Source organism: Anoplolepis gracilipes, chromosome 4 (genome assembly GCF_047496725.1).
Source record: "Anoplolepis gracilipes chromosome 4, ASM4749672v1, whole genome shotgun sequence".
Classification (NCBI taxonomy): domain Eukaryota; kingdom Metazoa; phylum Arthropoda; class Insecta; order Hymenoptera; family Formicidae; genus Anoplolepis; species Anoplolepis gracilipes.
The window spans coordinates 4,579,840-4,595,881 of NC_132973.1; the positions used below are offsets into that span (position 1 = coordinate 4,579,840).

General features: G+C 33.7%; 1 protein-coding gene across 1 annotated transcript in view; it reads left to right on the forward strand.

The window, feature by feature from the left end:
- Su(tpl) (Suppressor of Triplolethal) overlaps window positions 1-16,042 on the forward strand; it is a 76,414-nt gene that overhangs the window by 24,623 nt on the left and 35,749 nt on the right. Inside the window, exon 2 of the mRNA XM_072890893.1 lies at window positions 974-1,021. Coding sequence (XP_072746994.1) covers window positions 974-1,021 — 48 coding nt within the window. The remainder of the gene's footprint in view (window positions 1-973; window positions 1,022-16,042) is intronic.

Genomic DNA, 16,042 nt, shown 5'->3' on the forward strand with positions numbered 1-16,042 from the left:
CAAGTTCCTCGGCCATGAGGAATTAGGTATCATGAAAGCATACTGTTTTAAAATTAAATTAGATTAAATAATGTCAAACGAGAGATCAAAAGAAATACTAAATTAAAAATTAAGATGGAAAGTAGGAGAAATATTTCGACACATCTTTTCGTCATGTTTTGATAACAAGATGATGTTTTTTTTTATCGGTACTCTTACTTTCTCTTTTTGCAACAGGTTATTGTCAAAAAATAGAGGCGTGTATATTGTATATGTTTCACGCGCACGCACAAAATCGCACGTTTTTACACTCAACTTTATGCGGGCTTAATCGCACGCGTTTGCTTTGTTAATTGTCGGCGACTCATTGCTTGCGCGAGATCAAGTTAAACGAGCAATCGACACCGAGTAATTACGCTAATCGATCTCTCATTTGAATAATTAACTATTGTTGTAACTTTTAGTGATGAGCGTCTGCGGCTGGAATTTTTTGCACCCCTGTCGAACTGGTCTCGCTACCTTGCAAAAATAAAAAAATCAATAGTGTAAAATAATAAAATATATATATATATATATATACGATGAGCTATTTATGAGCTTTCATATCTTACTAATTAAAATAAAAAAATTGAGCTTATTACACACGGCAGGAATTTAATACTTTTTGTGGGAAGGCTGAATCGATATCGACCCCGCCACTTAAAAATAAAAATATCAAATCATTCTTTGCGGTAGAATCAGGAACTATTTATGAGATTTTAAGGTAATATAGTTTTGATTGTTGAGCTCAGCTTCTTAATCCCTAAATAACCCCTTAATTAATGCAACTCAAGAAAACAAGGTTAGAGAGAAAAAGTAAAAAAATCATAATATTGCGAATGCAGTGTATATATAATTCTAAGAATAAACTGAATCTTAAAACACATATTTGTATGTATTCACAATCTGCACATTTATGAGAAAGAGAATTAATTTTGACTTTTTTCTGTTTCAGCATAAGATCATCGAGAAACCTAAAATACAGTTCCTACAAAATGAAGGGGTGAGTATAAGTAATTTTTCTTCTGGCTGTCGATTTTATCGTATGAATCATCAAAGTCGTACGAAGATTGCAACATTAAGCGCCACTTTATCGGTCGTCTACGCGTAAAGATTATGACAGATTACAGAGATATAAAACGTTCACCATTCGCGCAAATAAAACTTTTTCTTTGAAAAAAAATTTCATCGTTTGTAGAAGGAAAGTACCTATTCATCTTCTTTTATAATATTTGTTAAAACTATTAATTTCGTAAACAATCGTATTTCTCTGAATCTATTTAGTGCCTATTGACATTATATATATATATATATATATATATATATATATATATATATATATATAGTACACGATATATTCTGCGACATTGATTTTTTTCACTTACTGATGATCACAAATACGAGAGATGAGAGTTAATCATCATCGATATATGCTTGTATTTTAATGAATTGACATGCATATCCGTCTTAAGGGTTTAGAATAAAGGAAAAAACCCGACACAATTTTTTTTCGATGAAAAAAAGTAAAAGTGAGAGAAAACGATATGCGATCCATCATCGATATCAATATTCTTTTTCTCTTAATTTATCAACAGAGGCTAATAGTTATGTAATTATTTGTCAATATTTTAGATATTCCACGGCATTATGCAATTCTATAAAGAGTTTATTTTGCTTTTTGTATGTACAATCATCGAAAGGATTTCTGATTACGAGACAAAAAGTATTCTTGATGTGTTTAGTCACCGTCACAATCTCATGTATGTAGTATAAAATAAAACAATTTTATTATATTTAAAATAATTTTAAAATTAAACCAATTATTTCTCTCTCGAATTAAATAAGATTTATTGTCTTATTATTTTGTTTATAATAGATTGAACAATAGCATTAAATCGGGAAATCTTTTCTGTGGGTGTACACATATGTTACATATACTTTATTCTGTATTATTTTCTATGTACAAGATGTGTCAAAAGTATGTTTAAAAAAAATTTAAGACGAGATTCTCTTGATCAAAACAAGAAAAACATTTCTTTTAAATAAATGTATATACGAAAATGCTTAATTTAAAAAATACAGGGTGTTGAAGAAAAAATTAAAAAATACCGTTTTTTCCAAGTTTTTTTTTTTAAATAAATCTCTCTGCAATTTCTTTGAAAGATACATTTGAGCAACTATTTAATCTTATTGTTAGCACAAGATTGATTCCTTAATGCCGTGGCGCATTTTCCAAAGATAAAACTAAAAATAAAAATTGTGTTTCTAACTATCTAACAACATAGGTAAAATATTAACAGCGATAATATCACTCAAGACTACTTCAGATTATGATCTTTTACTAATACTATACATTCTTAAAATTTCAAATTTAATATAATAACGATTATTATTTTACTCGCAAAAAAATATTTTTTCAACTACACTTTTCTAGGGCCGTATTTCAGAAACGGACCCATGTTTATACAAATATTTTTTTCTTATCTTGAACTTAAGAAATCTCCCCTTAAATTTTTTTAATGTCTTTTGAAACAGCTTGTATGTGTGTGTACATATATATATATATATACACAGGGTGTTCGGTAATTACCGCCTCACCTCTCTAGGGCAGATAGAGCAGGTCAAACTGAACATAAAAATCTTGTACCATTTTGCGATTTGCGCAATAATTATTAAACTATTAATTAAAAACGCTCAGCGAACGATATCATATATATATATATATATATATATATATATATATATATATTTTAATTAATAGTTTAATAATTATTGTGCAAATCGCAAAATGATAGAGGACTTTTATGTTCAGTTTGACCTGCTCTATCTGCCCTAGAGAGGTGAGGCGGTAATTATCGGACACCCTGTATATATATTATGCATATTAAATTTTAGTTGGTCATCACGGTATCTCTCTCACACCATCACACTGGCGCATCTCGCATTATACACGCGAGAGAGATCTCGCGACAGCGGCGTGGCGTTGGGAGAGTCCGATCTCCCAGCCGGTCAAGCAGTCGCGAGACCGTATATATGTGTGTATTCGCCATGGCTTTACACACACACACACACACACACGCACATACACACACACACACACCGAAGGTTCCTCGGTGAAGGCGATCGAGGTCGTTCGAGCAAGGTTATACACCATTTTCTCTCGCCGCCGCCGTTCGATCTCTCAAACCAAAAACTCGTTGAATATCGAGCGTATTTTTGTTATTTGAAAAAATTAAAAAAATGCAGTTGCGTTATTTCATATCAAGTACGCTTAATTTGGATTCGTTCAATTTTATTGTAACGTATACAAGTGCGTTAACAGAAGTATCCTTCGAATCTTAATCAGATTAGAAATCAGACGAATGAAAATTAAAAAATATGTACTTTAAACACAGTAATTACATATATTGTTTTTTGATTAATCATTTAAAATATCAAATCATCACTAATTGACTTGCTTAATGCTTGCTTAAATCGTGCAATTAGGTCTTGATTCAAATTTAACTAATTGTAAGAGCCTTAACTAATTGACCCAAAGTTGGTGAAATCAACTTTTTTATCTATTCAGTACAAACTTATAATCATCGCTATCGTTGCACATTAACACGTATTATTTATGTTCACTAAAAAAACGACCTTCGTGTTTAACGATATTTAAGAAGAGCGTAACAACCATATGCCACTAGGGTATTTCTTAACGACAGCAACGGTTGATCGTCGATACGAAATCTCTCTCGTGGATCTGAAGGTAATTGACCTGTTCCCTTCGTCCTTCATCAGTTTCTCTTGCTCTCAGATCGTCTCAGAGACGGTGTTTATTCATGCATATATGTTGCAACGGATCGTATGATGTCAAATTCGATAAGATAACTTCTATCGTTAATTTTAGTAAAATTAAAACAATTAATTTAATCGATCTCAGAGAACATAAGCTAAATAAAGTATAGGATGTCCAACTTCATTTCGAAATATTTCTTTGTTTAATTTGAAATGGATTTTTTTTAACTTATGATATTACCTACGTGATTTATCGTGAATTACAATATCATAATTAATCCTTATATCGGTAGAGAATAATATGTGTGACTTTGATCTGTCACTAAATGTCAGAAAAATTCTTGAATTCCAAAAACATTTGAGAACAAAATATACATGTAAGTGGAATTTAAAAATTTCTTGCAAATCTTTTCTTGCTCATTTATTTTCCGGATAATCAATAAAAAGTTATTGTTTCCTTTAACTCCTCTTTCATTTACACTACGAAGATTGTTTATTTGTCTTTTACTTCACTCTGACCTTTGATAGTCTTCCACTGTTGGAAATTCTAAAGAGCGATGCATCAACATCGACCTTTGCGCACAGGTAATGCCTTAGGGCTCACATTCGTTGTCTGAATAATTATTCTGCGGGAATATTTCGTTAGCAGATTCGCGTGAGAGTTCTCGGAGAGCAAGATCTTTGACATCATTGAAAGTTACGCACAGTAGCATAAAGCACTATTTTTCCAGACAAAATATATCTATGACTTTCAAGTAAAATACGATACAATCTTGCAAAGTTATCCCATCTTTTCAGACGATAGTCTGTTTTAACTCTCTTTAGTGAAAATTCGAGGAAAAATTATATGTTTATTAATAGTCTGTCCAATATTGTCCCGCACTACTAAAAGAACATATTTTTCCTTTTTTTTTTTTTTATTTCCCTACGTGAAACGAAATTCGTTTCGGAGCTTCGGGTGCCAGAAACATAAAGCGATTACTCTGGTATAATTCGCCATTTAGCGGACGTCCTTGTCGAGGCTGACGTATCCAGGGAGAAGCAAGCTTCGCTTATGCCTTCTTTACAATACCCGTCTGAATTGCAGATCGCAGGCAGCCGCTACGTATGTGCACTCGTATGTGTATGCGTGCGCAATGAGCGATTTCATTTCATGTATAACAGCAATGCTCGGCACGATCGGGCCATGATACGTGTGTAACAATCGCCGATCGAATGAAGAAGGAGAGTTTTCTTATACGACTTTGACACGTATATCTCGCTACATTATCTTACTTTTTTTTTCCTCTCTTTCTCTTTCAGATTATGGATTTTTTTCCTCTCTTGGCTTTCCTTGCATAATTTTATCATTAACGCGGAGAATATCTGTTATTCGTACGAATACACGGATAGTTTTTTTTCCTCGCGCATATTTGATGCGATTGACAGTTGTGTGCGCGCACATACTCAATTGCGTATATGTATGCGTTATGTGCGAACATTCGCCTTCACATTGTTGCCTTTCACTCGGTTTCTTAGAGCGCCCGTTTATATTATATATAGGTATAGATTTTATCCGGTACATTATTGCCGTTAAGGAAGAACTATATAGATCAAATATGTCAAAAGTTAATATAAATCTAAACATTTTAAGATTTATGAGTTTGACATACAAAGTACTTTTAGCTTTTTAAAATATAAAATTTATAATTAATTTATGAATTAAAAAGTAAAGATTAAAGCCCTGTAGAATATAATTTAATTTCAAAATCGTAAATATCTTATATCGAACGAACTTTTTTTATAGTAACTATACGACGATTTTAAAAATGTATACAGAAAAATTGAAAATAAAAATTTTAATCTATGTGATGACATAAGAATAATTTTATCTAGTAACATAGAAAAATGAATAAAAAAGAAATAGTTCCATAATTTTTTTATTGTTATTAATAAAAAAATATTTAAGTATTCTTATGTAGACATGGCACAATGCTACACATTAAAATGTTTGGTTTTAAAAGTAACGGTTACACTGTATAACAGTTTGGAAACGCTCTAATTATGCGAACAACTTTGAACATTATTATTTATTGTTATGTGATTTATAATGCCGAAATTGAAACAAGTTTATCGTTGAAAAGGAAAAATTGTTATTAAAAAAGTTTACCAAAAGCGACTTCGATCTCAAGTAGCTTGATCGAAATAAAAAACCTATTATATATCGAATGATACAAACTGTATGCAATCTGTATGTTTCCATGTTAATAAATTTTAATAATTTATATCTTTTATATTTATATATTAAATAAACAATTGAACTTTTTTGTCAATTTTTATAAAAGCTTTAAAAAAAGTTATCGATTTTTATATTTTCAGAATTTTCTACTGATATTTACATAATAAATATCCGTTTAGTTTTCAGTTCCTCAAGTTATTTTATGAAATCTGTTACCATATCATCGTGCGAAATTAAGAAAAAATACAGGACATTCTTTCTCTGGGCTATTGTACACATCAGCTGATATCCTTGAATCAGCATGCAAAAAGATTAAGGTTTTCCGAGATATTGTTAACTATATGGGATCGAAGGAACGATCCTTACCATCAACTCGACATACGATAATACAACTGGTACGACGGATATGTCAATTTCTTCGTATTGTGCCATGGATTCGATAGAATTCATGATGTCCAATTTATGGAAAGGTCTCGGATTTTCGGAGAAGCGGAAGAGCATATTTCGAGAATTCGTCAATCATAACGGATTTACACCGACGAGAGAAAATACTCTTTCCTTGATAATTTCATACTATGTGAGAAACATTGCCGCACTTCCCGCGAATATTTCGAAAATGCTCGTATTTAACAGAATACTCAATTCTTTTAATTCAGCATTTTACTTTTAAGTTAATTTATATTTCCTTGAAAATGCTCGTATTTAACAGAATACTCAATTCTTTTAATTCAGCATTTTACTTTTAAGTTAATTTATATACACTATTCGACGTTTACTGCAAGAGAATCGCAATGAGGTTATCATTTGTGATAATGAAGCTATTTAAAGAAGGCTGTTTGAACTTTGAGAAATTTCATTGATCCGATGGCCAATCGATCAGGCATTCGATCCGAGTGATTTTGTAAACTTTGTTTTCACCAGTTGCACAAGAATGCACAGGCAATCGCATGAGTCAATTCTCGTTACGTTATATGTGGCAAAAAAGGAAAAAAAAAAAAAAAAAAAAAAAAAAAAAAAACTTTTATAATGTACAATGGCATTGTTTCTTTTCTGCAATAATATCGGTCGAGCGAGTGGAGTTCAATCAGAGCGAATGGAATTCAATTAAAAAATTAATTTCTCTCTGAAAAGAAACAATATTTTAGTGTGAAAGTTTTTGCGTTTTGCATAGTGAACGAAATACGGGCCAACTTCGATGTAGTGACAATCGGGTATCGTTTCGCAAATTTTTTCGTTTAATTTGCAAACTAAAAGGTAGAGGAAAAATCAGGGACAAATTCCGAAGGCGGAAGTTTTCTTGTGCGTTATTGTCTTTGTGATAAACATTTCCGCCTTGAGCCGTTTACATGTATGTACTCACGCAACGTGTAACACGCGTGAGTATAAAATATGTGTTCACACTCAACACACGCACGCATAAAGGTGGTACCCACTGTGGTCAATCGCGACTGACACGAAACGTCGCTGCCGTAACAGTTACTTTTACGCGTGACCCACTTACCATTCTAGCAGTCGAATCTAAGCATCGCAATGAGAAGTAAATCGACCTGAAATCACATCGGGTAGGCGGGTGTCGTCAGGACGCAACCCTAAAATGAAGGTCGTCCGCTCGCGGCATTCAGAAGGTCGAATGTGACCTCGCACAAGTAATAAGTGGAAATCTTTCTATTATGCGAGCCTCGTGTAGATGAAGTGATATCGTGAAAGAGCGAAGAGCGGATCCTGGAACTTTATATTGTATAATATAGTAACTAACTAATTATAATAATTAATGTGTACTAAACCTAATATTATTTGGAGACACTATTTAGATTATTATTATTGATATATTTGTAGATATGTTTATTATATATGTGAGGGCATGCGATAAATGTAAAATGCGAAAATAACTAGTTTGCTATTTTATGATTAATTTATATTCAGAATACGTCGAATATATTAGCAGCTATATTGATGTAAAAGGTAGTGGTTTGGAATGTTGTTCGACGATATCGTATTAAAAGATCGTTGGATTTAAGTGGCGAGCCTTGGGAGATAGTGATTATCCTGACGCGCCGAATACGTGCGGATCGCATATCGACGTTGATATTAAAACGGCGAGACGAAGACGTGCAATTGCCTCCGCAGATGACCTTTATGTACGCAATACGCAATGCGTCGATTAATTTTAAGAATTGTACAACACGTATCATAAGTTTGATGCAAAACAAGGAGTAGAAACTACGATCTAAGAAAAAAAATGCTTTTCTTAAATTTTTTTATTGTACATTACTATATTCTTGTTAAAACTTTTTATTAAACATACAGCAGGAGACTGCATTTACGTTTACATTGATACAACACTCTCTTGAGAAAAATCGGCTTTTATATTTTTGAGTAAATAAACGTCGAAATGGGGTAAGAACTGTAAAAAAAGTTTCTAATAAAAATTTTAGGGTTTTCATGTACTTTAAAACTGCATAATTAGATTTTTCGAATTCCCCCCTCTTTCCTTCAATTTTTGAAAAAATTTTATATTCACTTATACTTACAAAGAACAATGTTAAAAAATGCCGTTTTTTGCTCATGAATGGAAACGTAAAAAACATAGTGAATCTTATAGATTTCAACCTGCTGAATATGATGGTACTAGTAGTTTTCATTAAAAATGTGGGGAACATTGTCAAATTCTAAATTAAAGTCCTATTCCTTATTCTGTCTACGTTATGCCACTTATCGCTACATATCAAGATTAGCTTCGCAACACGATTATAATATTGAGTGTGTATATATATATATATATATATATATATATATATATATACAGGGTGGGTTATTTTAAAAATGCCATTTCGAAAAATGTTTCAGACAAAAGTAAGGTTACTTCAATTTTTTTAAATGGCAAAAAGTGGGGGGTGCCATTTAAAAAAATTGAGGTTACCTTCAAATGACTCTTCAAGGTCAAACCAATGGTACCATTTTATTGCCCCCTCGAAACCATACAATTTTTGTCTGAAACATTTTTCGATATTTCATTTAGTTTACGAAAAAATTGACCGTACTGTTTAAAATGGCCCACTTTAAATGGCTGTATATAAGATATATATACACATACACTCAATATTCTAATCGTGTGGCGAGGCTAATCTTGATATGTAACGATAAGTCGCATAAGTCGTAGACAGAGTAAGAAATAGGACTTTAATTTAGAACTTGACAATGTTCCCCACATTTTTAATGAAAACTACTAGTACCATCGTATTCAGCAGATTGAAATCTATAAGATTCACTATGTTTTTTACGTTTTCCATTCATGGACAAAAAACGGCATTTTTTAAACATTGTTTTTTAATTATAATCTTTCGTTATTGCATCAAATTTGCCATTTCAAATCTGGTAATAAATATCTCGCGAGAGAGTAGATTGTTTTGTATATTTTTTCCGCATTGTACGTAAATATAACGGTTCGATCATTTGACACTTTTTTATCGGAATGCGAGGGATGCGAAACGACAATTTGAGCCGAGAGTCGTTTATTCTATCGTGGTTTTAATTCCCCTTTCCCCTTTCGGAGTAACATAAACGTTAGCGTTAACGTAAACGAGATTCGACATCGTAAATAGGATACGCGCGAGCATCGAATGCGGGACACATGTATATACAGGGCGTCCCATTATGATGAAACTCAACAATTATCATTTCGCCAACTGCATTTTTCTTCGAGATTCAGTTACTAATACACTTACAATTAGTATAAAAAATTTTTGAAAATTTATCGAGAAGAATTATTTACTATATTACATATGGAAATTAATAATATCCGTGAAGAAACTATCCGAATGAGATAAACGGAACCATAGTTCTAGGATACCGTATAGGTGTGTCTTTATCGTCGCGGCCTTGTGCGTATGTAGGCGATATGCGGGTGTTACGCTACTCTCGTGGTATTTATTTTTTTCCATTTTTCTTCGTTTACGTCGTTCATTCACATGGTTTGTTATCTTATGTCCATGGCATGCGCGCATTCGCCTCGCATGCGATTGCTCTAGAAAAATCAGCGGTTTGATTCAGCTAGGTAAACGCGGGGATCTCACGAGAGAATTAAATCGAACGCATCCTGATTGCGACAGATCAGAGATCAAGAACAACCTATCCCTCTATTATCGATATTTATTGCAAAACAGCATATCGCTTGTTTAGACAATATCTCTGTTACCATGTCCAAATAAATCTATGTCGATCTCTAGGAGAGATCGATATAAGAGGCAATTCACACACAATTGAACAACCGTCAAATAAAATTTTTCAGCCCGATCACGGGCTGCGAAGTGTCCGAAGAAACTGGTTCCAAAGACCTTTTTGCCGAGGTTGGCCTCCTCCTTGCCTTGTCTTTCATCTCGTTTCGCAACTTCTCTCATTTTTCAGTGAGGTATGGGCTGAAAAGAAAATCGCCTGCTAAAAATCTTTCCCAGTGATAAATGACGGTCCAACTAATCCAAGTTTAGATACCAGTATGTCCACATAGAAATCCTTAGGTGAAGTGAGCGAGCGTTTGAGTCTCGCACAAGCCAGGATGCATCTGAATATATTTTAGGCTTTGATCTAAAATTCTTTCGAAAAAAAAAAAGATTACGTGGATTAAGAAAACTAAAAGTGGCGATCCATGTATTTTGATAAATATAGTTATGACTTTAAGTTTTGTTTAAAAAAATAATTTTCCTCCATACATACTTGTTACGAGAAGTATTGTTCCTTTAATCTTCGAACATTATTTACGAGCGAGCTAATTATATTTGATCGTAAAGTTAAGCAAACAATTTTTATTTTTGACACTCGCGAATTTTTTTCATATCGAGCCTTTAAAACTGGCTACCCCGACGGATTCTCGTCCAGCACACACATGTGTGTATACATACATAAATATATGTGTGTGTGTGTGTGCGCGCGCGTGCGTGCATATGTATGTGTGTAAAACTTTGGCCACGTGATGAGAGACGGTTACACACGACATGAAACCAAAGGATCTGAAACTTGCAAAACTGGATTTCCCCTCGTTCGTGTGACGTATACATCGAAAATTACCGGCTAGCTTCTCGTACTGCGACAGAAATATCATCAAGAACCGCTCACGTTTTACTCGCGGCTTAACCACCACACAATTTTACCTCCGTTCTTCTCGATGCATATCGATCGTTTCTTTGTTCTTTATATACAGTATCAACAGAAAATTCCCTGAACATTTTCAATCGCTGATACAATCGATGAAATCTCGATCTTATATCAGATAGAAAAGTTTACTATTTTAAAATATCTAGATTCTACCCTGGTAGAAATTTAATACAGGTTTTGATTGGTTATTGAGCAGTTATATTGGCTTTTGTCTAGTAACTAAACAGTAAAACTACCTTAGGATCCCAATCAATATGTAACGCTTTTCGCGCAGTTACTGTACAGAAAAGATGTACAGAATTTGAAATTAGTTAGTGATAAAAAACTATATAATTATTATATAAATACGACACAACGGAATAACGAGCAAATAATTAATTTAAGCGCAGAGAGGGAAAACGGAGCGTAGAATAGAAAACAAATTCGAAATCTTCTTTAAAACTTCTTTTTTACAATGAATTTGTTTTCTATTTTGCGCTGCGTTTTCTGCGCTTAAAATATATTTAAAGAAATAAACTAACATTTCAATTTGTTAAATTAATTTAAAAATTTATTCTCGTGCAAATATATGCATACACGTAACGAGACAGTTCACCAATATGAAGAAAAATCTCCATAAATTAAAAACGACTAAAATCTCCAAATCTCGTTTCGTGCTGAGGAGCTATTACGCGGTCAACTGACAATTAATTATAAATATAATTAGTATCACGCATTTAGGTAATTTACCCAAGAAAACGGTACACGCCTTACTTTGGAAAAGAAATAACCATAAATGATCGACTGTGTAACGGTATACGTTTTTACTTTGCTGTTAAAAATGTGCCTCTGCAATGTGCCACGACTATAATAATTTCAAACCCTGTAACGCAATTCGTCGGATTAAAAAGCGAGTTCTTAGGCAATGTGGTCTCAAACTTCGACGATCGAATTTACCACACGTCAAGACGTAAATGGATGGCTTCGTTAAAGTAGGAGATATCGAGGATAATATTGCTAATCAAACAGAAAAATAAACGCCGCGGTTAAATAAAAATATTGACACATATTTTTCAGCCACACATTTTATTATATACTTATGTTAAGATCCTTCGCAAACTTTTCAATTTTTACTACCCGATATAGTGAAAATTATTGACTTTTGTTTTCTCGCGAAGCTGAAACCAAGTCAATTAAATGCAATCATAAGTAGTATCGATGTTATATCCTTTGTACTCGCATTTATAAGGGAACGATACATCAAAGTGAAGAGGCAACAATCGAGTTTCCCGTCGTGAGAACAATTTCGCCTAAAATATGCAACTATCTCCGCCATGTGTTTTCATCCCCGTGTGATTTTTCCTCTCTCTCTCTCTCTCTCTCTCTCTTTTCTCTAGCGCTTTTTATACCTCGATTAGATCCCATCGTGGAAAATTCTGTCTACATGCAAGGGTAATGAATGCTTTAACTTCTTTATATCCGCGATACACGTCCGTATCGATGTACGCACATATGTTGGGAATATTCTAAATTTATGGACAGTATTTATAAAGGTAAAATTTAAATAGTTTGAGTCTCTTTAAAATTTGATTTCAAACCGATGAAAGACACTTATTGTTAGCGGATTTTGCATCAGAATGCATCGTATTGTATATATTTTATAGATATTGTCATACACGAAATTATTTTCGACAATTAACCGTAGAATCGACGACGCATTAATGTTCAATAATAACGGCCAATATCGGCGATAAAGTCAAATTTATATAACACGTGCAGCGACCGTGAAGTTCATTATCGGCGAATGCGCACGATAACGAGCGTGTCGAAAATATAAAATTGCTTCATAAAATTTTAGCATTGTCGAGAGCGGCTCATGTGCTCTTGATTAATTAATGCTATCGCGCGACCGAACGCTCGAGAGCATTCTTCGAGGATATGCGGAGGCCTGCGCCAAACTTAAAAACCGGCTGCGTTACGTCAGTCGATACCGTTGAAGAAATTTTCGGATAATTAGTAGGCGCCGGTGCCGTTAGAATAAAATAGCCTAATATAGCGGTACCGCAGCTGTCAAAATTGCACAACAAATATCAATCCTAATCTCCTGCGTTTTATTATTTTATCCCCTAGACTTGCAGCATATAAGCATCAACCTAACTTGTCATCTCTAATCAATAGTGATATCGATACTCCATCCAGTTCTAAGCCCACTCTGTTTCAGCAATTAAGCGTTGCTAAATCAATAACCAATGTTGCATCCGTTGTTTGTCGACGAGCGAGACAAAATCATTAATCACGGATGCGGGTGTAATTAATTACACGGGGCTGTTCTCTCCCGCTTGAGCTTTCGCGAGAACGCTTGACGTTGCGGAGTAGACTCGAAAGGCGCCGCCTTCTCGAAAAAAAACCGTAAGCATGTTCGTGGCGTCGCGTCGACTGTTTTCTCGCCACCGTAAACCTTAGCATGGGGCTGCGGACATCGCATAGTTAATTATCGAGGACACGGGAATAAATTACCTTTATCGATCGCGCTCCTCGAACACGCGTGTATACACGCGGGAGATCCTATTTCCATACAAAGAATCACTATACTACATTGTTGAATTCAAATTTAATTAAAATTAAAATTAAAATTAAATTAAAATTTAATTTAATCACAAAGTTTTCCCGAAGAAGAGAAAAAATGTTAGCTGAAAAATAAATGCAATAAATAACGCGAGACTTGTACTTTGTAGAGATCTCTTTCGCGATCGTTAGATTGTCCCCCGCTTTTCCCACTCGTGGATTCGATAAAGCTGCGTGTAACATGTGCAGATGTTCCTCATAAGTCGTGCATGCGAAGTTCAACGTAAACGTGTTTTAAGGTGAACGTAAGGACCGTGTAAAGGCCGGAAGTAGAGTGTCGCCGTGCGGTTTTGGATTCCCTGCTTCCTGTGTACAACGACTGACGTATCGTAGCGCGCGGCCTGGATAGGAAAAGACACACCGGTTTATATATGTATGTAACCGCATATACACGCACATATTCGTGTATACCGGTTTCGAGCAAGCTTGTGTCTTGAAAATTATGTACGTCCACGCGGTTTCACCGCTTGCCGTCCGCGCGCGCCAACTTTTTCTCATGCGAACTATACACTGCATGAACTATGCGGGAAACAAATAGTTTCCCATTTCAATGTCTTCTGTCACGCAAAGGCATGCATACCGTCAAGAAGAGTTTCTTCAGATAATAATTTTATATAATAATAAAAGAAGAATTATGTAATAATAGTCGATCGACATTAATCCGGGCTATAAAATACCTATTTTTGTGACAATTGAAGAAAAGGTAGATGGAAAAAAAATGAGATTATATACAGATATAATCTACATAATAGCTTATTGATTATATTTATGGTTACATAAATTACGAGTAAAAATATAATTTGTATTAAAATTTATTATATTATTATTTTGGTTTTTTAATTTTTGAAATTATGAGTTTTGTTTACTTTTTAATTTAATCTAATAATTTTATATATATATATATATATTGTATATATTGTTTTAATTTAATATATATTATATCCATTTATGTATGTGTGATCCTCAAATCCTTTTATTATTTTAATAATTTACTTCATTTAGAACCACTAAATATTATTTGCATAATAAATCTTAGTTATCTACAAAGATGTTTGGTAATTTTAATGGATAGGCAATAAACATAATTGATGATTATTCAATTATTTATCTTATTTATGTTAGGCTACTCGTATGAGGAATATACAGTTTCCGATTTATCATAACCTAACGAGATAGAATCACGACAGTGATATTCAGCAAACCAAAACTATCAGTTACATAGATCGAAATTCTGGAAAAGAATTGCTAACTCTTTTTACAGATGTAATATGTATAATGGAGATAGTTGGTAAGAAGTATGCATGTGTGAAGAAGTTGAAGATACATACTTTATTTCGGGGCCATGGATGCTCGTACATTCCGTTACTTTAATTAAGTCAGAAGATATGTAGTCCTCGTATTCGAAGCCACGATCTGCGCTTACTAGGCTCGCGAAGAATCTCGTTATTTCCTGTCGCGATCATCGAGCTTCTGAGCCTGTCTTCTTATACACATACATACACGTATATGCAACATTTTTAAGAATCCGCATCGTATCGAATAAACCTAGATAAACATCCGTGTCTTACGTGCTTTTCTTAAATACTGGGCTGTGGAGCTCTATAAAAATTAATGAATTCCTAATTATATTTATTTATCTACAACTAGTTTTATGATATGTACATACATAACATTTTATGACGTATTATATTAATATCCACAAAATAATTATATTTATAATAATATCGACGGGTAAATTCATTGCAAATTAAAATCCTTATAACTTTTGATTACTTCAGTGAATCAACTCCAGGTTCTTTTATAAGTCTCTGAACATGTATCAGAACAATCTGTGCAAATTTTATTAAATTCCTACATTTTAAAAAATAGGTACTAAACATCCTTAAGAAATATGTATGAAATTTACGAAAATATAATACTTTGAAATATAATTATAATTTAATGAAAGTTACATTTCTGCGCTAAGATTCTCCGATTATAAATTGTTTTCCAATTCTAACGTGGTAGAAAATATTTGAAACTTTTATACACGATATCAAAAGATCTCGCCATTCGCGAAGGATTACGGCGGCGGAACTCCATCGCGCCGTCTCGCTTTCGAAGTCCTCGAGTGAAATCCGCGACAAGGTCGCGTAAGCAAGCCGTGGCGACGGTGTGAACGATTTAGGCCGGAAATTCCGGGCGCGAGCGTGCGAGCGCAACAACGAACGAACAGCTGGCTACGATCGCGTACCTGTGTGCACTCTCCGCATAATGTCCTTCTTTCTCTCTTTCTCC